The 23,432-nt window shown below is 47.6% G+C and overlaps 1 protein-coding gene and 3 non-coding genes across 8 annotated transcripts in view; 1 reads left to right on the top strand and 3 right to left on the bottom strand.

Moving 5' to 3' along the window:
- LOC144121013 (uncharacterized) overlaps positions 1–7,267 on the top strand; it is a 297,590-nt gene extending 290,323 nt beyond the window's left edge. For all 5 annotated transcript variants that reach the window (XM_077653908.1, XM_077653910.1, XM_077653909.1 and 2 more), the window contains 3 exons: positions 1,094–3,054; positions 5,428–5,601; positions 6,923–7,267. In XM_077653908.1, the coding sequence (XP_077510034.1) occupies positions 1,094–3,054; positions 5,428–5,601; positions 6,923–6,970 (2,183 nt within the window). In that variant the 3' untranslated portion in view covers positions 6,971–7,267. The remainder of the gene's footprint in view (positions 1–1,093; positions 3,055–5,427; positions 5,602–6,922) is intronic.
- Positions 7,268–19,394: 12,127 nt separating this feature from the next.
- Positions 19,395–19,467, bottom strand: TRNAV-AAC (transfer RNA valine (anticodon AAC)). Its single transcript has one exon. It is a non-coding gene; the product is annotated as a tRNA-Val (tRNA).
- A 687-nt stretch (positions 19,468–20,154) lies between these two features.
- Positions 20,155–20,227, bottom strand: TRNAV-AAC (transfer RNA valine (anticodon AAC)). The gene has a single exon. It is a non-coding gene; the product is annotated as a tRNA-Val (tRNA).
- A 2,274-nt stretch (positions 20,228–22,501) lies between these two features.
- TRNAV-AAC (transfer RNA valine (anticodon AAC)) lies at positions 22,502–22,574 on the bottom strand. Its single transcript has one exon. It is a non-coding gene; the product is annotated as a tRNA-Val (tRNA).
- Positions 22,575–23,432: the final 858 nt, after the last annotated feature.

Here is a 23,432-nt window from a genome sequence, read left to right on the forward strand (position 1 = left end):
GAGGTGACCGCCCGTAGCGGCCAAGGCCACCGATCGATATCTCGGAGGTGTGCTGGCTAGCGCGCGCGTGCCTCTTTTTCGCAACGTTTCCGTTTAACTCCTAGCTAGCCATTGCTTGCTGGCGCGAGCGGCAGGCATTTTTACTGAGCAGTGGATTCTTTTGCCTCCCAATTGCGGTAGTACACTCGTTGAACATCGTCTCGAAATCGCGCCGAAACTGACGGTTGCCGATACTGGCGCCAAAACTACGCAAAACAACTTGATACTAATTAGTTGAACTAGTTGTGCTTAAAGCCCTTCTAGAAAGCACGATAGTTCTCGTCCGAAGAAGAATGGGGTCACAAACCACACATTCAGATGGCCAGCGGTTAGCGTGGCGGGACGCTTGATACGTGGAGACACGAACCTTTGGTTGTTCACAAATGTAGCTTACTGATTGTGCGGGGCAGCAAAACGTAACGCGTATACCGTTGCATAACGAGCGGCGATACGCTGTAGAAACGTTACGAAGGTACAAACATACACGTACTACACAGTGATTATAAGATACACATATATACTGTCACACTTTGCACGTAACGTGTTACGTGGTTATTTCCCGCTTTGAGCGGCATCGAGTGTTTAGTAAAGAATGTCTGCGCCTTGCGGTGCGTAACGTTACTCTCTTGGTTATTTTCTCAAGGTTGGCCTCATTTTTTTTACGCAATGGAAGTTTCCCTCCCGCGTTTGGGCAGACTGCTCCGCATGACCGGCAGCTGCTCGCGAAAGGGTTGTCCGACCTGCGCGGCAAGCAAACAGACTTATCGCGCGTCCTGTCAACGAGACGCGATAAAAGCTGCTTATTCAGTCTGGATAACCTATATGAGCTGTGTTCACGGTCCCTCCCTCGCCAAGGGTATAGAGTGAATCTGCGGCCGCTGGGCTAAAACACCGGTCACCTTTTCTACAGCTCCAGCTGACGGTCACCGTGTGACTCAAGCCTATAAACGATGACGCAGAGTGAGCTTTTTGTTTGTCTCGCATCTTTGCCCTGCGCGCGAAATGTCCGTGCGGAAGGAGCCAGTAGTGATACGATGTTTCTCTTCCCTTTCAGAGCAAGCCTTTCGAGCGAAAGCGGACATTCCTGTGGGCAAGGTGCAACCGCAAATGGCCACCGCTAGTCAGTCGGCGTCGGAAGAGGCGCTCTCCAACTCTCCCATCAACTACTCATCCTCTCGTCTCTCAACGGGCCCGCCTGCCGAAGATGACAACCGCTCCAGGGAACGCGAGAGGCGAGGAGGCCACGGCTCCGACAGCAACGCGAGCGGATCGCAGTCTGCGGGAACCAGTAGCTCGGAGCCTCCCTCGGATTCAATCCTGCAGCGGTTGCTGCTCGACCCTAGTCGGAAACCAAAAGAGAGCGACAGCAGCGCGGCCTCATCTCCCGTGCAGGTCATCTTGGACTCGCGTAGCGCCCGCGGCTCGGCCGAAACGACCAAAGACTCACCCAAGCGAGCGCGTGACACGGACATCGTTACCGAAGCCAAGTCCCTCCTCAACGCCCGTCTCACCGCAAGGCATCAAGAGCAGCTTCAGCAGCAGCAGCAGCAGCAACAACAGCATTCCCAAATGGCGAAGGTGTCCAACATGGCGTCCGTGCCGCCAATGAGTTTCCCGGAGAACAAGCTCGGCATGAGCACCCTGGAGTCCAAGATCGTGGAGTTGAAGAAACAAATCCACCACCTGACCATCCTGGCCACTTATAAAGAGAAAGAGCTGGCCGGCATAAGCAGTCTTAGGACGGCCAAGGAAGACGCTCTCAAGCAACTGGAGAGCAAGTACCCGGGCATCTGCTCCGTCATACGGGCCTTCGGCACTGAATCCTGTTCTGGCGAGTCCAGTGACAGTCCCGGCTTCACGGACGTGCCGAGCATTGTGGCGCAGGCAGCCACTGCGACCACGGACCTCACGTCGCTGGGTGGCTTTCCGTCCGAAAGCGATGCTCCTCTCCAGAAGAAGCCCGCCGTGCAACAGCAGCCTCCGGCATTGCCCATCCCGTTGCTCGCCACGGCTCCACCTTATCGGCTCCGGACCAACTCGACGCCCGAGAGCGAGCACCCTGGCCGAGGTCTTCTACCCTACGACAGGGGCGCCGCGCCTTCTTCTTCTCCGGTGACGGCACGGTCATCAGTGTCTCCACGCGACAACAGGCAACAGAGGCCGACGCCAGCGGCGCCTTCCAAGTCGGCCTTCAGCGTCCCGTCCGCTTCTTCGTCCTCTTCGTCTGGGGTTCAGAGGCCGCCCAGACTTCTGCTTCCGAAAGGACCAGTGCCATCTGCGGCTTCGGCTGCCAGTCCAGTGGCGCAGGCCACCGCCTCTCGTGGAGCCACCACCTCGGCGCTTGCCTCGTCTGCAGCCGCTGCATCGGCCGCCGCAGCCGCTGCAGCTTCGGGCTGGTGGAACCCGCAGAACGGGTCACCTCTATCGCTGACCGCCGGACTGCCGCACCACTTGCAGCGCGAAGCGCTTCGTGAATACGCGGCGTCCTCTTCGACGGCCGCGCTGCTCAAGGCCGCCTCCGTGCCCAATGCAGCGACCAAGCAACACGGCGGTGGCGTACCGTCGCTGTCGCGGCACGATCCTTCCCCTCTGGTGAGCGCGAGCGAGCCGCCGCCGTCCAGGTCCGCCCACCGTCGACTCGCGGAGGCTGGGGTGCCAGGAAGGCCGGAGGACGCCAGGGATGTCGCTGCCGAGCTGGCGCGTCAGCAGGAAGAGTTCAACTTGGCCCTAGGACAAGGTAGTGCTCTGGCTGGAGTGGCCAGTGGCTACCCTATGGGCCGAGCGGGTCTCTCGGCGGCCGCCAGCATGTACAATCAAGCCATGGCGTACAACCTGTACCAGCAGCTCCGCATTAACAAGGAAGCCGCGGAGGCGTCCGCGCTTCTGGAGAAGATGAAGCAGAACCTGCCGCCTAGTCAACAGCAGCAACTCTACCAGAAGGCGCTGCTTGAGCAAGCCAAAAACAGGCCGACCGCGTGGGAGCACCTCGGTCACCTGCTGCAGAAGGAGAGCCCGGTGAGTTGAGGGCGCTCGTTTTGTGCATGCACCTTTGTCGTCGCAACTGTAGAGCTTTCGAAGCGGATGCCCGTTTTAAAGAAGTCTCATACAGCGAATTAGGCCTAAATATGATTGCAACTACACAAAATTCGGTGGACTGACAAAATGCGAGATAACGCAGCGCTGACCATCAACTGAGAGAGACTCTCTTGGCCAACTTTTCGTCCTTCGTAGTTGGGCTGTAAACGAGCACAGACGCAGCTCTGTTAAGGTTGTAAATATAAGATGTGTTTCCTTTATCGCGCTGAACTTTGGACATCTAGATTTCTGGGAACGCGCTACACCCCCGGAAAGGCTCCTTTGATTTGTCTTACTGCCTCGCTGTACACGCAGATTGGGTGAAAGGTCGCTGCAAATGTCCAGGACTTTGAACGAAGGGGAAACCCTTTATCGCCTCGACGCGGACTTCACGAACCCAGTGCTTGAGCTCGTGCTGCTTTCAAGCTCTGTTCTCATTATCGTAAACATGCATAGCAAACATGGATAAGGCAGCTAACTGTTCACAAAAGGCTAAGCAGCGCATCCCGTGGTTTGAGTCGACTTCAAAACTAACTTTGTTGACTGCCAGAAAATGTGCGCGTAATCTAGTTAACCGAAAATTTTGTTCACGGATGTTGTCTTTGTAAAGCAGTCCATCTTAACTAGATATCACGGTAGTGTGAGAAAAGCTTTCAGTCAAGGTGGTCTACATCGCTTGTAAATTTTGTGTCGCGGAAATGCTAAAGTGTGCGCGTGCTTTCGTATACTTCGGCGTCTGCATTCTGCGTCGATGCTTCGTAACATTTTTTTCCTCGCGTTCTCCTTTGACCAGCCTCTATGTAGTTCTTTCTTTTCTTTTTTCAGTAGCACGTACCAAACGAGGGCGGAGTACGGAGACATACGACGTCCTGTCTCCCTGTACTGCGCCCGCGTCTGCTCGCGCGGCTGAAAAAAATGACGCAACACGAAATAGCCGGACAGCTTATCATATTCTATACATTTTGTCACTAGGCGTTAGCGTCGATTATTAGTAAGCGATGCGCACCAACGGCTGTCGTGTTGCAGAGAATTTACTAAAGTGCCACACTGGCACGACACATGCTCATATATTGCTGTTTTCTTTGCGGTAACCTCGCAGTTTAGAACTGTCCTCCTCTTTGCTTTCCACAGTGCAGTCGGGTACCGCGAATTAGCCGGGGACATACAGAGAAACAATTGAGAGGACAGAATGAGCATTGATTCTTTGTTCTCCTCGTCTAGTTCACTCTGCCTGACTTCGCTATGTGTGGTCGAAAAGTCTTAAATCAAACTATTAATTTCGCCCTTTTTCTTTTCGCGTACGTGAACCCGCCGTAAAATTTACGACGCGACTGTGGGACTCTAAATGATAGAGGGTGCTATTAAATGTGGCTTACTTCTCCTGTAGTACCGAGTTTCGGTTATCCAAAGAAGATTGATGTTTCCTTCCGCTAAGGGCAGTCACGAGGGGCTCATCTCTCTTTCGGGCAGTCACACTCGACCGCTGTCCTAATGAAGCACCCGGGGCAAATGCGCTATGCTTTCCCAAGGCCGAAGCAGACCTCCAGACAATCAGGCCACACAACTTGACCTCAAAATCGATGGAAGAGGAAGTGATAAATTAGAAACGCATAGAAGAAAACTGGCTCGCCGCAAAGTAATCGCGGTTGAACATACGTCGACCTGATTTTGTTGCGCTATCAATGGCATTCAGCTGCGGGCGGTGAATGGTCACGGGACCACTGCACGTTCCAGCGAAATGTAAAACGCCCATGTACTGTGCGATGTCAGTGCACGTTGAAGAATACGAGGTGATCTAAATTAATTCACAGCCCTCTTCAACGGCGCACCTCATACACGAAGTGCAGCTTCGGGACGTTTGGATCTGTATGCCATACCATACCATACCATACCATACCATACCATACCATACCATCGAGGCATGATATACCATGCCATGTCACGTCTGTGTTTCGATTGACTGCACTCTTCTTTAGGTATAGGGTAACGCTACTAATTAATTAATCATGTACAGATATAGAATAGCATAGCATGGCATGGCATATGCATGTCAAGTCATGCCGTGCCATGCCTTGCCATCATTACATATCTGTTCAAGATTAATTAGTAGCGTAACCCTATACCTAACGGAGAAGAGTGCAGTCGAAACACAGTAAACGTTTGCGAGGCGCTGTTTGAGAGGGAACAGAGTAAAAGTTTCCCCATTTTATTCCTGCCTGAGTAGATGGACAGTGTGATTGTGTGCACGATGTTTTGAGAAGGCTTTCGCCACGCGCGTGTGCTTACGCAGTCTCTCCACGCTTTGGCTCGCAGGGCGGCATGCAGGCAGGCCTGCCCGCCGAGCTGCTCTCCCTGCAACCAAAGCTGTCGACGCATGAGCTTCCCTGGCTGCAAGGTGGGCTGTCCTGCGTCAACTGTGGGGACCCTCGAGTCAAGTTCGTCTGCAGCTGCTGCAGGACGCAAACGTTTTGCAGCGAACAGTGCCAGGTGAGTGAACCAGTTGATGTAGCAACTGCCTTCCTGCGCATCGCAAGCCTAATGGCCTTCATCAAACATATACAGCGTACATAGTGGCTCGTTCTGCGTCGCCATCGTTCAAAACCTCTCGCTGACGAGAGGAAATCGCGTATTCGCCCCCCCCCCCCCCTCCCCCCGGTGAAGAACGTTTTTGACAAAGGCTATACTTCGGAAATGAGCTAGATGACCGAGTGATCTACTTTTCGTAGCAGGAGGAGGAGGAGGAACAAAATTTATTCGGGTCTAGTACAAAAGCTAACTGAAAGAGAGCTCTTGCTCCGCTTTGGCCCTTTGGTCATCTGGCCAGTACGAGTGAAGCGCAGCACTCCGGGAGGAAGAGTTAGGGTATCGGAGGTATTGGCAATGATACAAGAGTATTGAATGTGTTCTCTGTCTGCCCTGACCTCCGGTCTGTTGGGAACACTGAGCCGTATCACGCCATTCGAAGTTGCAGTCTCTTTTAATCGCACTAATGCCTTTCTGAATTAGCCGCCGCGGTGGCTGAGTGGTTATGGCGCTCGGCTGCCGGCCCGAAAGACGCGGGTTCGATCCCGGCCGCGGCGGTCGAATTTCGATGGAGGCGAAATTCTGGAGGCCCGTGTACTATGCGATGCCAGTGCACGTTAAAGAACCCCAGGTGGTCGAAATTTCCGGAGCCCTTCACTACGGCGTCTATCATAGCCTTAGTTGCTTTGGGACGTTAAACCCCTATAAACCAAACCAAACCAGCCTTTCTTGGCGAGGCCTAACCGCGCGCCCTAAAGGTTTCTCATTCATGAATGAAGTAAAAGGAACGCCGACCAAAAGGTTGTTGTTTAAAACGAAGACGTTTCGGCTTCCATACGGAAGCCTTGATCACTGGCGAAACGTCTTCGTTTTAAACAACCTTTTGGTCGGCGTTCCTTTTACTTCATTCATGAATCTTCTTCCCGACCAGACGAGTTTTCGTCAGGCTTTAGATTTGAAGGTTTCTCATACGTGTATATCTCGGAAAGAACAGAGCGGATATGCATCGAATGCACTTCGGCCTCCTCGACGTCGGCGCAGCGTACAGAAGTGCACTTTTTTTTTTTTTGGGGGGGGGGGGGGTAAAAGTTGCCGGAAATGGCTTTACCGTACTATCTCAAAGTGAGAGTGCCACAGCTTTGAGCCACTTCTCGCGTCAGAAAGTCTGATCTCAAACGGATCATCGCGAAGGGTCTTTTCCAGTAGAGCTGTGCCTCGAATGCGACCTTCCTTACATGCATGAGGAAAATTCTCTAAAACGTTTTCTTTTGCCTTCTTCCCGCAGGTGAAACTTTGGAGCAAGCTGAAGACACAAGCACCGACGAAAAACTGAAGGGTCGACCACGCGACCTAATTGAGAGAGAGGGCTTACGTTGTCTAATTATTGTCATTTCGATTTTTTTTTCATTTTTGTCTCCCTTTTCTCATTTTCTTTGTGACTCGGGGAAGATTTATTTTTTCTCAGCAGCGCGTATCGCTCATCTTTCATTTTGATGGACGCGCCCATTTTGTACGATACCACATTTTTCGACACCTCTGTCAGTGGGCTCATCTCTTTGTGTCTCTCCCTCTCCGCCCTTTTCTCTAAATTTCCTAATAAACTTATGTTTTCGCAGGATGTCCTGCTGTACATGGGTTGCCTTCATTTAACTTTTTGCGTACCCGTTTTTCGGATTCTCTCTACACACTTACACAAATCTTTCAAATGATGAACACGCTCATGTTTCTGCGAAACACATCCGCCTGAAAAGTTCACGCCTGTGAATTTTTTTTCTTTTTCGTACAACGCGTTGATTTTTCATTTGGCTGCGAACATGCACAGTTGGAAGACGTGTTTTAATGGACGCAGCAGTGCTGTGTTCTATCTCACAATTTGTCCTTTTTGGAGAGGAAGCTGTGAGCGTGAGGAAGCGGTTCGCGGACCTTGCTGCTGGCGCACGAGCTGAAGAGGACATGATGCTGGTGGAAGCGGTAGCATCGGGCTGGTTTCCATTCTAGTTGGAAAATAAACTAATGGGGGTTTAGCTTTGGTTAAACCGAGGGAGAAGCGGTAGCTTCACGATGCTTAGCCTGGCAAAGTTTAGTTATGCTACGCTCTGGTCGTTTCTTTTGGTCTTTGCCAGGCTAAACCGTGTTGAAGCTACCGCTTCTCCCTCGGTTTAACCAAAGCTAAACCGCGCCGTTAAATTTTTATGCTTGCCTAAAGGTGTGACGTCACGGCCTATCACGTGAACACCGCATGTCGACTTCGTTCCTAGGCTCACCTGCGCTCCTCACGTTATGTACTCGGTTAAGGAGGGCGCGACATCACGCCCTATCACGTGAACGCCGCGTTTCGGCTCCTCTGCGAGCCAAGAGTCCGCCACGTGACCCGATTTTGATTGACCTTGGCTTGATCACGATGACCTTGAAATGAAGACGCTGCGCGTGAAGATTTTTGAGGAACAAGAAAGAGTCATATTCAAACTCAGCAAAACCCTCGACAGTGCTGTTGGCATAGTCGATTGTTTCATTTTTTTTTTCTTTGAAAGTGAGCTGAACGCACTTTTTTTCTCACGAGTGTTTTATATTTTCCGTTGTTGGATATCTACAAAAACCTTGCTGTTTTTCTTTGTGCGCAGCTGTGCAAGGACTCGTTATCTGCTGGCCTTGGGTGTCGCAGCCTATTCAGAGGTTGATTGGTCTGTGTTCACAGGAGTGAATGGCCTCACATTTGAGGATATTGAGGATGACGCCTGCCAGTATCATAAAATTGTTATCAAAGCCACTTCTTGAATACCATCTAAATTGGTGGGCGAGCTGACACAGCGGCAAGAAAATTCGTAACCGGAATATTTTGTTCATTGGCGCATTTAGAATGCTTTTTTTTTTCAGTTTAGTCGCATAAATTAATCATAGCGACGTAGCATATTCTTTGTCGACTGTTTTCAAAACGGGATTGTAAGCTCCGCGCTTGGAACGTGGCATCTTAAGTATTTTAGAGAAGTAAAGCATAAGCGTCGTTCATAAGTGTAAAAATTATATGCGCCGGCGTATGCAGATTTGAGCGTCGCACACTTTTAAAAGCATTGATGCACATTATTCTAACGCCATACGGAATGCCCCCACGTTACACGAGTCAATTTTAGACCTGGTAAGCTGAAGCAGCATTGCTGGCGATCACCCACGGAAAGCGAGAGTACAGTCTTGGTCAAAAGTCTTAAGGCCAAAACGCTCAGCTGCAACTAAATGAATATTCCTAGAATGTTCCGTGTAGCGGATCATTCAAAACACAAGTCAAGCAGGAAGCTTCTCTATACCGCAACAAGAAACCTTCTGCTAGAATTCGGTCTACAGCAGTGCCGTATTGCTCAGTTATGCGACTCAAGCGAAAAGCCTTTGTCCTTCAGACTTTTGGCCAGGACTGTACAGCGGTGACGGCAGTTCGGCAGTCCGGAAGACAGCAAAGAGTGCTTCCAAAAGAAACTGTTTATTGGGCTCACTGGCGCCCACACAAATAACTGAATGTCTCTGCGGCGGAGATAGTATACAAGCCTGCTCGGCAGTCGTCGAACGGAATGCCCGCCGCTCTCGGCTTTGGTCAATTTAAAGCTGACAACGAACTTTGAAGATTAGGCGTACAATGTAACAGTCTAGAACAACGTAGAATCGGTTCCGCCTCGATGCGATCAATCGACACAAATCTGTTCGTGCCTTGCATCGCAAACAAAGCGATAAAGCGGCGTGCCGGCAGCTCTCAAGAATGAACAATCAACCATTAGAAAGCGTCAGTACTTTATTCGAATGTTAGGATAATTAGTCATTAAAGCTAATGAACTTTTCAACCACTCTGTATGCTCGAAAGATCTTAATTATTAAATTCAGTTATCCTTTCATTTGTTTAAGTTTAGCTTACGAAGGAGAAACCCTCGAAACGTTAATTTCTGTCAAGGAAGCCTTATTTGAAATTCTTTTTAGCACTTGAATGCAAGCGCACTAAATCAAATATCCGTGGTGGGAAGGCGTGTTCTGAACATGCCACGTCTGGCAGTTCTCCATTTGCATGAGTGTCCAAGTTACAGCAGCCGCATCCGCTAATGGGATTCCCGCTCTTTCTTGCAGTTGGTGCATCAAAAATAGAATGACTATACCTATCTAGAAATTGCGCCAGTTTTTGTTTATGAAAGCTCTGCTACTTTATAAATAAAACATATTGCACATTCTCTAATATTAAATGTTACGCACTTAGTTAAATAAATAAAACGCGCTTCTGGTTGTTTAGCACATCACCATTGATACACGTTACACGTGACTTCTCTGTCTCCCAATATCAGCAAAAGTCTGTTTTGCATCAGTCTTTCCGGTGTTGACATCAAACGTGAAGGTTTGGCTTCATGTCGCAAGACTGGCAAAAAAACAAAATAAAATAAGCGTGGCTCGATAAAAAAAGAAAAACAACATAGTTCCGACGAAATAACGAATCCCGTGACGTAGATACTAAGGTCAGGAGGGTGTTTCAAATTTTAGCGGCGTACAGTGTTGTAAAGTAAAATTGAAAAAGCGTAATTCAGGATGGCTTTGTGCATGGATGACTGCTCAAGGTAACAGCGACTCCGCATTCCCGGTAGCGCGCCAATATGAAGGCCGTGCATGTTGTTTACTTCAGCTAATTTTCGCCTTCGCATGGTGACGCTGATGAAGACAATATTGTGGTTTGTTTTTCCACGACTAATTCTATGTACGTCATTTAGCGGCACATTCCAGCGTAAAATGTATAAATCATGCCGTGGAGCTGTACCATCAGCTTCGTCGTGAAAATTCGTGAATTCCACAGCGAGGGCCGCTAAGTACAATGAAAAACTGTGATGATAATTCAGAGGTCTGTGCCACTGTTATGACGATTATCCATCACCCATCGATCCAAAAAGTGCCACCGTTCAAGCTCCGACAGCAACCTGAGCCACCCTTATAAAAATTGTCTATATACAGTCTGTAGACTTCTAATAGACTCCATTGCCTTCCTATAGATGTTTATTTTTGTATGTTCATTGTCTATAGACTGTCTGTACACAAAATTCTACTAAATGTGCATGGCCATAAATCTATAGATTGTCTACAGACTGTCCATAGGATTTGTATTGCCTGTAGAGTGTTCCCTAGGGTTTGTCTACTTACAGTCTATAGACTTTACAGACATGTATAAGGGCAGTCTATAGACTGTCTAAAGAAATTTTTGTGAGAGCAACATCACTCCGACATCTATCTAGGTAACCGCTCAGGCAACACCATATAGACCTATACGTCTCGGCTGGGCTGTCTGAACAGTCACGCCCTCTAGTTATAGGAAAGCGAGACTCAAAACAAGAAAAGAGCGTCGCAAAGACACCAAAGCGAGCGACGAACGTGGTAGCGCCTCGCACTTGTCACAGTGGTGAGACATTATGCGAAAAAAAAAATAAAATGCGAAGGCATATGCTGCTATCATTGAGCCCACTGAAAAAGCCAGGGCCCGTGCACGCTTTTTGCTCACAGCTTCAGTAATCTACAAACAATAGTACCGGCTTTGAGTGGCGGAAGTCGGTCTGCAACCGAAATTAACTGGTTTGCGTGTGAACCCGTCACTTGAAATGCGGGCACAGACGTGCAGCTGTGCTAGACGCCAAGAAGAAGACAAATTCAAGGTAGACGCTGCTCTCAAGAAGGATGCGGCTGCGAGAAAAGACGAGCTGTTATTATTCATTAGATTTTTATCGCGGAAGCAAAAACTGAGCTGTCTGGAAGTTCGGCGGAGATTCCTCAGAAATTTCGTATCATTTTCTAAAGTGAGGTATGATCAATATACAGCCAGAGGCGGCCTAGATGGCCAAGCCCGTATATGTAAACCAACGAGACTAGCGATAAGTGAATCGTTAATTAAGGCTTCTTCTCAATTATTCTATTAGGGGCTGAAGCCTCTTGTCTACCTCGCGTGGCCTCACATAATTCTTGGCTGGACAGGGAAGCTGCAATTACGCAGTTCGATAAACCTGCCAACATCTTTCTTTGGAGTGCAACTTAACGTATACCGGTAGAACCTTGGAGCGAGAAGCACGCCTCCCATTCCGTGCAGTCTTCCCTGCTCCCATGCTCAACACCTCCCGTGGGGCACGTGATAAAGAGAAGGGCTGCGGATTTATTTCGACAACCTTGAGTTCTTCATCGTGCATCGTAATCAGAGTAGACGGCCGGTTTTGCGTCACTCTTTCAACGAAATGCGGCTGCCAAAGTTGGCATTCGATCCCTTGAATACGCATGCATACTCGACCTCCGAGTGCTAGACACCCAATTAGCCAAAGCGGCGAGTTATAAAAAACAGCTTTTGCTCAAGTTAGAGGATTTTCTTGATAAAAAATTGCGAGTGGTTTAGCTCTGGTTAACCCATGGACGAAAGCGAAGCGCTGCATCTCCCTGGCTACGGGAAGTATGTGATCGTGTTTCGTCCCCGCTGCCCCGTCAAGCTCACGGACTTCGGCGTGGCTCAACTACTACACGCGGTTTGCACCGCACAGAAGATTCCGGGACAGGTGGCGACCGACAACGGCCACCTGCGGATCCACCCGGAAAACAACACCTTTACCGTAAGCACGCCGGACGAGCCGCGTGCCCGAACGTACGGAGAGCTGAAGAGCCTCAGCTCGTCGATGTAAAAAAATTTTAAAAACACCTGTAAAAAAACGATAAAAATTAAAAAAGCATGATGTAAAAAAAATTAAAAATTAAACACACTTCTAAAAAATTTAAAAAACACCTTAAAAACTCTGTACATTTAGAAACTTACGGCACAAGACGCGGTCACGTTGTTGTCAACACAGCTTCCACGTGGGTGCGCACGTGGGTCCGGAATGCGCCCACGTAACACAGGAATGCGCCCACGTGACACAGGAATGTGCCCACGTAACACAGGAATGCGCCCACGTGACACAGGAATGCACCCACGTGACATAGAAATGCGCCCACGTAACACAGAAATGCGCCCACGTGACACAGGGATGTCGAGCCGTTTTCCAGCAGGGGTTGAAAGACCTTGCACTTACTCGCCTGTTGTCCGAAACGCGGAACCTCTGTCGAAGGCGTAACTGTCCCTCATTTGGCAACCCCAGCGTGACTGATGAAAACAACGCTCCGTTGGCCGACCCGATGGCATGCTCCACCACGAGGGGACGCCATTGTCGTCGTATCTTCCGCCATGCCTTCCGCGAACGCCAGTCCTTGCAGACACATTCTTCAGAAGTCTCAATAGCCTTCACTTTGGTTTTCCAGAAATCCTGGACAGGGAGTCCGCGTCTTTAGTCATTTCGACTGGAAGACACGCCGGGCATAACAGTGTGGAGAATAAAGCGTGGTAGTTTGTATATATATACTGAATTAGTATTGACAACCCTTACATGGTCCCTGAAAAGGTCATGAAACTGATGTTATGTATGTATGCTTTTTCTCTGTGGGAAAGGACGACTTCGTGGAGTGGTGTGCGGACAAAATAAGTCGCGGCCGATTTTCGTTTCCATTTTGAACTTAATTTTAGAGGTTGAAATGATAGACGCGCTACCTTTAAAACACACACTGTACATTTGGAAACTTACGGAACCAGCACGAAGCTCTGGTGTTTTGTATTGCCACAAACTTTCCCTGGTGGATACTGCTGGTGACAACGCCGCCATTTTTTTTTTTTTGAGGAGATAGAAATGTCGGTGCGGTTCTATAATTCCATCGGATAAGTACTTCGCTACCATTTCTATGTATCGGGCTGTGTATCCTGCTTTGGTGGGGTGTATATATAATCGCGAACAGGCTGCAGTCCAAGGTCCTATCGAGGAATACAGCAAACAAAAGGACCAAAAGCAGCACCTGTGCGCGTCTACATCCGTTAAAACGTCCTCCAGCTTTAACACATTCGCGGTATTGTTGCATGCCGTTTCGTTTTCACTTTTTGAATACGCCGGTAATTTTTTTCCAGGACGTGAAGCTCTGTGCAGAGGACAATGCGACAAATAAAAGAAGAATGACGCATTTTAGTGCCATTTTCAAGCATTCGCAGTTTGGTATCTTAGAGCTAGCTCTTCAGCAATATTTCTCAGAACATAGGTGCAGTGCTTCTTATAATACCTGCCTTTTCAGGCCCTGCGCTGCGCATTTGCGATTGCTGCAATGCTTGTATGGTTCCAGGAAATTTGCGTATTGACGTTCTTGTGAACTAGATCACGTGGTAATGAGAAGCTTCATAAGACCCACGCCTGTCCAGAGGCGCTTTATGAAATCTCGGGCGAGATACGTGACATACAGTGCACAGTAGCGCAACCTTATAATTATAACTTATTGTCATCAACAGGCGTCGTAGGAGTTGGTTGGCTTTCGTAGGCCTGCAATTTGTAGACATGTAATGGAACCACTGTTTTCCGTATTGCGATTATTTTTACTAGTATTAAGCCTAAAAGTGTTGCCAAGCGCAAAAAACAGGCTTTCATTCATTTATCTGCCCTAATGGCATCAAAATGACATTTCAAAGCGGAACGGATCCCACATGCTGCAAAGTAAAAAATGCTTAATTCAATACCGGCTATTTTATTGTTTTTTTCACATTTGGAACGTGCAAGGCTCCGAATATCAGAAACCTGATGCATGCGAACTTTCATCGCCCTCCAAAGCTTAAAAATGAGCTCAAGATTAGCCTATTCTTCCAAATACTGTCACCACACATGACTCATCGTATTAAAAAAACCAGCGCTTAAGAACACAGACAGAGGACGAGACGAGACAAACTGAAGGCGCTGAACTCCTCTGTCCTCTGTCTGTGTTCTTAAGCGCTGGTTTTTTAATACGATGGATCACCACCAACTCGCCCAACCCCCAGTTCTTCTGCACATATGGCTCAGTTGAAAACGCCAGTAGAGTACTCTTTGGTGAAGTGCCAACTGTGCGCGCACTCTAATACCGAGAATATGGGCGAGAGAGACTAAAAATTTATTTTGTAAAAGGATACCAGAGCGGATTGTGGATGGGGTCCACAGTCCAGGACTCCAGTAGCTTCCGCCGACTCTTGGGCGATAGCGACTATAGCGCCTCCTGGACTTCCAGGGTGCCGCTAGCAAGCGTCACCTCCCAGTGCACCAGCGCCGCGCTGGGCGAAGTCCACTTGGTTTAACGTGATGACACAAGGTACATTTTCGAGGACGCCACTTACCCGCACACCTGGATCAGAAGTTTATTGGCCTGCTGGTAACAGGCTAGCATGAGCAAAGACATATTCGGTCGCGGCAAGCATTGACGGTGGTTCTGACGCCGTTGTGCTATGGCGGCAGGATAGAATGTCAGAAATGGTGAAACCCAACGAGTCGCCGGTGCCGCTATCTCGGCACAGGAGACCTGTTCTCTGAGACGGACTTTTCCTGCTGGCACGAAGGCTCACGTATCACGATCTCAGGTAGCGAATAACGCTCACTCCGCTACATCGCTGTCTCTTCGGGTTTCTTAGCGGAACTCGTGTGCACTCGTTCTTCTTTACTCCTGTAGCCCCTTCCCATTTATAACCTTGCGCATAGCGGAAAACCCGACAAATAATCGATATTTTTAGCATAGCGCGTACCGCGGCCCGCCACTGCTCGTGCGCAGATCGCCGTGACGACACTAGATGGCGCCACGTTCCCGTCAGCAGCACGCCCGCCTGCAGCGTCCGGACCAATCAGCGTGCGCGCAGTGGCGGAGCACGGTACGCGGTAAGTGATGTAGGTAGCTGTAGGCGCTATGCTAAATGTATCTAACAATGAATACACCGTTTCGATGCACTAAAACGGCAATTATGAAAAGCGTTGGCTTTAGCAGTCCCTTCAAGAAATAAGGCGCAAGAAAACACACGAGACGAGACAGGACGACGATTTTGTAGCGCCTTATTTCTTGAAGTGTAACATGCATATCCAACTAGCCCAGCAAATAAGAACGGAAAACTGGGCGAGTTGGTAGGGAATCATGTTTAACTGCTCAAAGAAACGAAGACAGAGGAGAAGGCACGACACGAGCGCAGGTGTCGTGTCTGCGCTCGTGTCGTGCCTTCTTCTCTGTCTTCGTTTCTTTGCGCAGTTAAACATGATAGCCCAGCAACACACGTTACTTTAGTACTCCCGACTGTTCAATAGTCATCTGCTTAGGCATGTCTATCGTCAAATGCGGGCATGCTACTGCGCTGTTAGCCTCGGCCGTTTTCTGACCATTATTCGGGGCACCCGATGCGGTGCTGCCTCTTCGGTGATGTAGACAGTGAGAACATTTTCTGCACTATGCAGTGTTTCGTGGCGTTAGCAGGGCTTGAGAAGGCACACATTGTTCGGAAGCTGCTCGGCCTAATAGAGAAGCGACCCGTGTGTTTTTGAGCAAGGGAAAAAACACGGCGATTATTTCCTCCTAGTAGAATATATTTTTCTGCATGCGAGTTCCTCCGTTCTACTTCAAAGGTTAAAACAATTTTTTTTTTTCAGTTGTTGGACAGCAGCGGATGCTCCGTGACCTGAGCCCGATTTTCATGCAGGAGGAATACAAAAACGCTCGATTACTGAAGCACTTATGGACGTGAAGAAACATAGGTTGTCGCAGTTAACCCGCAGTCCCCGACCGCTGCGGCGCGCCCTGCTTTTAGCCTACTGTGTTCCTATAACACAACAAAATAATTCATTGGTAACTTCGGTCTAATGACACAACACTGTTTGCAAGACTAAAGGTAGCTTATAAGAATAACGCAATATGAATGAGTTGGTAAGCTGTAACAATTAAAAATGAACAAACTAACCGAAAGTATCTGATATGAAAAATGGCTGCTCATCGAAGGTGCAACAAAAGATACGCGCCAACTACGCTCACAACCGTCACAAAATGTCCTTCACTGCGCACTGCCTCTCTTGCTTTCCTATGTCCACGTGTCATACCCGCCACTGCCGACCGCCTGGTTGGCGAGAGTACGCATAAATAAAGTAACTACACAGCTGAAATCGCTACAATTTTCTTTTCTCTTTCTGCTATGCACAAACCTTTAGCTTAGTTGTATTCTTATGCGGAATTTGATTTCTCTCATTTGTTATAACCGCCGCGGTGGCTCTGTGGTTAGGGCGCTCGACTACTGATCCGGAGTTCCCGGGTTCGAACCCGACCGCTGCGGCTGCGTTTTTATGGAGGAAAAACGCTAAGGCGCCCGTGTGCTGTGCGATCTCAGTGCACGTTAAAGATCCCCAGGTGGTCGAAATTATTCCGGAGCCCTCCACTACGGCACCTCTTTCTTCATTTATTCTTTCACTCCCTCCTATATCCCTTCTCTTATGGCGCGGTACAGGTGTCCAACGATATATGAGACATATACTGCGCATTTCCTTCTCCAATTATTATTATTATCTCATTTGCTGACTTACAGTGAAAAGTAATTGCTCACAGTAATTGCCTGCCTCAACACAAAATCAATGATCTTTTAAGCACTCTTAAGCATATTTAAGCTCTTCAATAAAGTGATTCTCTTCCTATCTAACAGGACGGTGTAAATAGGTCGTATTCATGACGTATTCCTGACTGGAATCGTCTGTCTCATCAAACTGTCCACTGCCGCTCTGAGTCAATGCTCCGCGCCCTGTTATCTGATCGGTAGCAGTGTGCAGTTGTCTTTACTCTGTACTCTCCTGTCATGACCTGCATTTTTAGTGTGTGCGTGTGTGCTTCTTTGCGTTTTTTAAATTTTTGGGGCCTATTGATTTGTCTATTGTATATCCTCCCCCCGGCAACAATGCCTACGGGCGCTGCAGGTATTTTCAGTAAATAAATAATTAATTAAATTAATAAATAAACATTTAGCCCTTTAACTTTGCTGATAAAGGGAATATATCGTATTGCCTCTATGCAACTCTTATAAAATTTGCCGGGTCACAAATTATTTTTTTTTCTTTTAAGTAGTTATTCGCCGCCCAGAAGCCTGCCGAAGCTGAAATGCAGTGTGGAGACATCTTGAGCGTGGTTCTTGACAAATGCGAATGAGCAATAATTGAATATGCGCTTATGTTACGTTGCGTAAGTCGTGAAACTCAACTAGAGCAGGCCTAAATGCTGCCTGTTTTTGTTTGTATATATCTGCCGCTTTCGTCGCTTCCTTAACCGCTTCCTTCGCACGTATATTCCAGGTGACGACACAGTATAACTAGAGCCTTTTGTTTTATTTTACCGGATTCTTGCACCCCGAACACATTTCTTAAAAATCGGGTTAAACCTAATTTCTCACCGAAAATGCCCTTCTCGGGTGCACACAATGTCAAGGGAATGAGGGGCTCGCTCAGACATGCGTATATAGAGAGGGCAGAGAGACCTTAGCAGACCTGAAGACGCCGCATGAAAATTAGCGGATATTCTGCGCTCATTCCAGAGAAATATTCGCTCAACTGGTGATATTAAACCTATCTTAAAGCTTGTTATTCATGGCGCGAAAATTTGAGGACATGATCGAGAAGTAACCTTCAGAAGCGAGACACGAAAACACGCGTACTGACCAGGCATTTTATAGGCCAAGCGCTACCCTCGCTAATGGCGTCCTGCTTCTTGCGTGTTCAAGGTAGCCTCTGTGATGTTTAATGACTGTTTTCGCAGTGGTACAAGGCAGGCAGGTCTTGCATGCGCGCAAAAAGCTGCGTAGGAGATTGTCAGTTGACGCCCCGAAATAATATAACATAAAGAAATCTCATTTGGTAAAGTTTTCTTCTGTGCAAGCTCTCATTTTTGTGTTGTTTGTCAAGTATTAAACAAAAAATACATCTTGTGTCCCGCAGAGAAACGAGCGTTTATAGTAAGTCATCTTTCGCTGCAAAAAAAGGACAAAAAGAAAACCTGAATTATGGAAATTTTTGCTGAAAAAGCCGATTTGTACCCTAATATTAACTAAAAAAATTTCCGCCGATTTTTACTCCCGAATTGTTGCAATGATAAAAATTAGTTGCGGTTTCATCACTGCTGAACCTTGTTAGAGAGCGAAAGCTGCGGTGTATCGGGCAACTAGACGCGGCTTGGCGTCCGTAATGTTGAGTGCATTCCGCACACTGGATAATGCAGCGAGTCCGCCCTATCACCCTAGGAGGTGGGTGTAAACGGTTGAACGCGAGAGGTTGCTCCCCCATGAACACTGCGGCCTATTGCTGCAGTGGCGCGTGTCTGCCGCAACGTTGTCAGCGCTAATGCATGCAGCCCACATCTCTCTCTCTCTCTCTAACCACCGCCACGTACCTCAAAGCGTGATTGTCGTGTCCACTGCCCCAGGGAGCCAGTGATGCGCCCTTCCTTACCCCAAAACAATCGGAGTCTAGAACGTTGTGAACGCCAGTGCCAAAGAACACAATGAACGCTGACGGCCTATAGCTTCAGTGCCGCGTTTCCCCCACAACGTTGTCAATGCCTAGCGCATGCGCCGCACATCTGTCACTACCGTCACGCACTTTAAAGCGCGACTGAGGTGTCCACAGTCCCAGGGCCCAGTTGTGCGTATTTCCTTTGCTTTCGAAGTTCCCGCTCTTCATCGGTTTCGGCGATGCTCCAGAGCAGCTAAAGGTCGCTGAAGGTGAAAGCAACGGAGTCGGCGAAACTAGCGGAAGAACATGGCGTTGTGAAGGGTTCGCTTTAAAAATTCCATTTATGGCACTGGCGTAGAAGCAACGCAAATGCGATAAGTAGGTAGTGGTGCCTCATGAAAGCATTCGGCATAAAAAAATGACATAAAAAAGCAGTAAAAAATGTGTTCTTGCCAGGGATCGAACCTGGGACCTTCCGCGTGTTAGGCGGATGTGATAACCACTACACCACAAGAACAGCTGCTCAGTGCCGTCGCCCGTACTGTAGATAACCTTAAAGACGCTTAGGAAAAAGCTCATTAAGGCGAAAACATTGTACGGTTATGTCGCGTCAGCAAAATGTACACACAAATTTTGTCCCCACGATTATGTCGTTGTGTGGAGATAAATGAGCAGAAGTTTGTTTGTGATAGGTTGTGCGTGAGTAGATCTTGAAGCGGGAAAACTTTGGTTGATGAATTGCGGTTATTTAATTGCATTGAATTAATAAAGTAAATGCCGTGTTTGGAGCAGGTGTTGCGTAACTGATTCGATTGAAAACGATGTTAATGCGTGAGAAAGCCTACTTAGTGTAAAGAAAATAAAAATATAAATAATATAAAAACAAAAATAAATGGAACGAGAAGTAAAGATAAATATAAATAAAAATGAAACAGAACAAATTTCAAACATTAAAAATAAATAATAAAAAAACAAGCAATAGGGGGACAAACACGAAAGGGAAAGGGTTCCGCAGTTGCTCTCTGAGGTACACTTACGTGCAATCCTGTAATTTTTGTCGATATACTTGCGGAAAGGATAGAATGTAAGAAAAAAAAATCCAATGTATGGCACCGACCCTACGAGCAGCGCAAATGCGGTAGATTGCTTGCGATGCCAAAGGATGCATTTCTACATTTTAAAAAATATGTAGCAGTAAAAAACGTGTTCGTGCCAGGGATCGAACCTGGGACCTTCCGCGTGTTAGGCGGATGTGATAACCACTACACCACAAGAACATTTTTTTTTTGTTTATTGCATGGAAGAACTTCTGTAGAAAGGAGGAAACTTCAATCAGACTAGTTCGCGTCTCAAGTTACCGGGCTGCTTAATATGAGCCCCCCATAGCCCTAACTCACCACTGCATCCCCATCAAATCATCAAAATTCAGGGAGGCACACACAAGCATCTAGGCACGGCAGCCAGCTTGGAGGTTCGTCGCGAGCAGCACATACACTCCTCACCAACGCACACTGTTCCCGAAACACAGATTTGGACGATCTTGGTGGCTCGGCATGTCTGTCCATCATACGGCTTTTCCAAAGACTGAATAGTCCCATCAACACAAACACGTCATAAGGCACAACAGAGTTTTTGTCAACAGGCAGAAATCTAATAGTGTATGGTGTAATTTCAATGTCCTTCTTAAGAGTTCGTTGTAGTATGTCCCAAAAGAACATGGCATCACGGCACAGGATGAAGCAATGATCAATTGTCTCAGGCACGTTACACAGACGACAATTCACATTCCAGGGTACAAACATCCCCTTGTCATTAAGAAATGTCTCGACAGGCAGCGTCGCTGTGTGTAGTTTGAAAAAGAACGTTTTAGCGGCTGCCTGAATGCACATCCGCCTAACACGCTTTAGAACACTGATGTCCAAAGACCCCAAATAAGGCTGCCGATACAATGGTGTAGGGAACAAAGACTCAGTGAGAGCCTGGGTCATCTGCTTTCTCGAGAGGCTATACAGGTAATCTAAAGAGAAGCGCACAGTGAGAAAATTGAAAGTGTCAGCAACCTCCTTAAGAAATCCCCATAAAGTCCCCTCACGAGCCTGCACAGTCGGTGCGAATAAGTAAGGCAAATGAAAACTAAGCCGCCTAATGAGCACAGCTACCAGAAACGGGTCGTTTGCCGATTTGAAAAAGAAAAAACGGGAAACGAGTTGATGCACGAACAGGTGAACAAGGCCCACTCCACCACCCTCTAAGGGAAGGAACAAGTTGTCACGCCTCATCGGCTCCCATTGAGAGCGCCAAACGAATGCTGCAAATATTCTATGTATTGCTTGCACCTTCCTCCTCGCACAATGCAGGACTTGAAGGACATACGCGAGCTTTGCAAACAAAAAAATGTTACAGACCTGTGCCCTCGCAAACACTGAGAGTTCCCTACCCATCCAAGCCTGTGTTTGCCGCCGTAGAGTTACAGTTTGTGAATCCCAGTAGGCTGTACTGTTGCGAACTTGGTGCAGCGGAACGCCTAGGTACTCAAGAGGGCTACAGTTCCAGCATATACCCCCGAACTGGCTTGGCCTAGTTCCCCAATGACCCAACCAAAAGCCTTTGGATTTCTCTAAATTAAGAGCCGCGCCTGATACATCGCAGAACTGTTTAGTCAAGTTTAGAGCCTCGAGTACACTCTTTTTGTCAGAACAAAAGAGGGCGACATCATCAGCGTAAGCTAAAACTTTAACTTCACATTGAGCCAGAGAGAAACCGCGGATAGCTGCGCTGTTAATTATACTGAGACAGAGGGGTTCCAGATATAGGGCAAACAACAATGGAGACAGTGGACATCCTTGACGAACAGATGCTTCTAGTGGTACTGGTTTCGTTAGCTCCTGATTAACAATAACCCTTGTATAGGAGTTATTATAGCACAGCCTTATGCCTTTGAGCAAGACGTCACCAATATTTGCATACTCCAAGACCGCGAACAAGAAATCGTGCCGAACTTTATCAAACGCCTTAGCCAAGTCAATTTGAATCAGAGCTACTTGGCCTATCTCATCTGATACTGTCTCTAATACTGAACGTGCAATGTGGATATGTGTTTGAATACTGCGGCCTCTAATACCACAGACCTGATGTGGACCTATCAAGTCCATAATGACGAGCTGCAGACGACTACACCATTACACCACAAGAACAGTTGCTCAGTGCTGTCGCCCGTACTGTAGATAACCTTAAATACGCTTAGGGAATAAGGAATAAACGAGTTTATTGTGGATATAGTTGCAGAAAGGATCCAACGCAAAAAAAAATACCATGTATGTCACTGACCCTAACAGCAACGCAGATGCGATAGATAGGTTGTGGTGTCCAAGTATGCATTTGTATGCACTTGTTACTTAGAGTTTTCAAGGCAATAAAGAAAAATTCTACAGAGCCTATGGTAACCTATGCATCGAGACACGTGGAAGGTCCCCCGTTAAAGCTCTGCCTAGAGCGCATTTTTGACTCCGGCTATTTTTTTTTTGCAAAAACAAATTTCGCATAAAAAAATGTGTTCTTGCCAGGAGTCGAACCTGGGACCCTCAGCGTGTTAGGCGGATGTGCTGACCACTACACCACAAGAACAGCTGTTCAGTGCTGCTACCGGTCCTGTAGATAACCTTAAAGAAAGCTTAAGAATTCAGAAATAAGCTAGTTTACGGTCGAATATTTGCAGAAAGGATACAATTAAAAGAATTTTCAGTTATGGCACCGGCACTAAGAGCAACGCAGATGCGATATATAGGTTGTGGTGCCCAAGGATGCATTTTTTTTTTGCAAAAACAAATAATTAATGGCAGGAGTCAAAAATGCGCTCTTGGCAGGGCTCGAACGGGGGACCTTTCGCGTGTCTCGATGCATAGGTTCCCAAAGGCTCTGTAGAATTTTTTTTATTGTCTGGTAAACTCAAAGTAACAAAGGATAAAAGCACCTAAATTACACTTGATCCGGTGCACAGGAATTAAAATCTTTTCAGGCGAACCAAATCGTCAAACACAGACACCCACTCTGGTGGGTCAGGCTGCACCCTGAAGGCTTCGCGTAGATAACTCTCAATGAAATTTTCACGTGCAGAGCCACATCTGCATGTCACACCTGCATTCGCGTTTTCCGCAGACCGTGGAGACCAAGAAGCATAATTAAATCATAGGGCACCTCCTCATTTCGCACTGGGAGGAATCGAATTCCGTAAAGGTGTAAGGGAAGCTCTTTCTTAATCGTTCTTTGGAGGACATCCAATAGAAAGATAGGGTCCCAGCGCTGTAACAAAACGTGCTCGATTGTCTCATGTTTTTCACATAACAAGCAATTTGTCGTCCATGCCACGAAGATCCCTTTATTATTCAGCCATGTTTTAACAGGGAAAGTGTTAAAATAAAGTTGGAAAAAGAAAGTTTTCACTCCTGACCTAACAGACAACCTCCTAACTCGCTTTAAAACATC

The sequence above is a fragment of the Amblyomma americanum genome, chromosome 2, assembly GCF_052857255.1.
Source record: "Amblyomma americanum isolate KBUSLIRL-KWMA chromosome 2, ASM5285725v1, whole genome shotgun sequence".
Classification (NCBI taxonomy): Eukaryota; Metazoa; Arthropoda; class Arachnida; order Ixodida; family Ixodidae; genus Amblyomma; species Amblyomma americanum.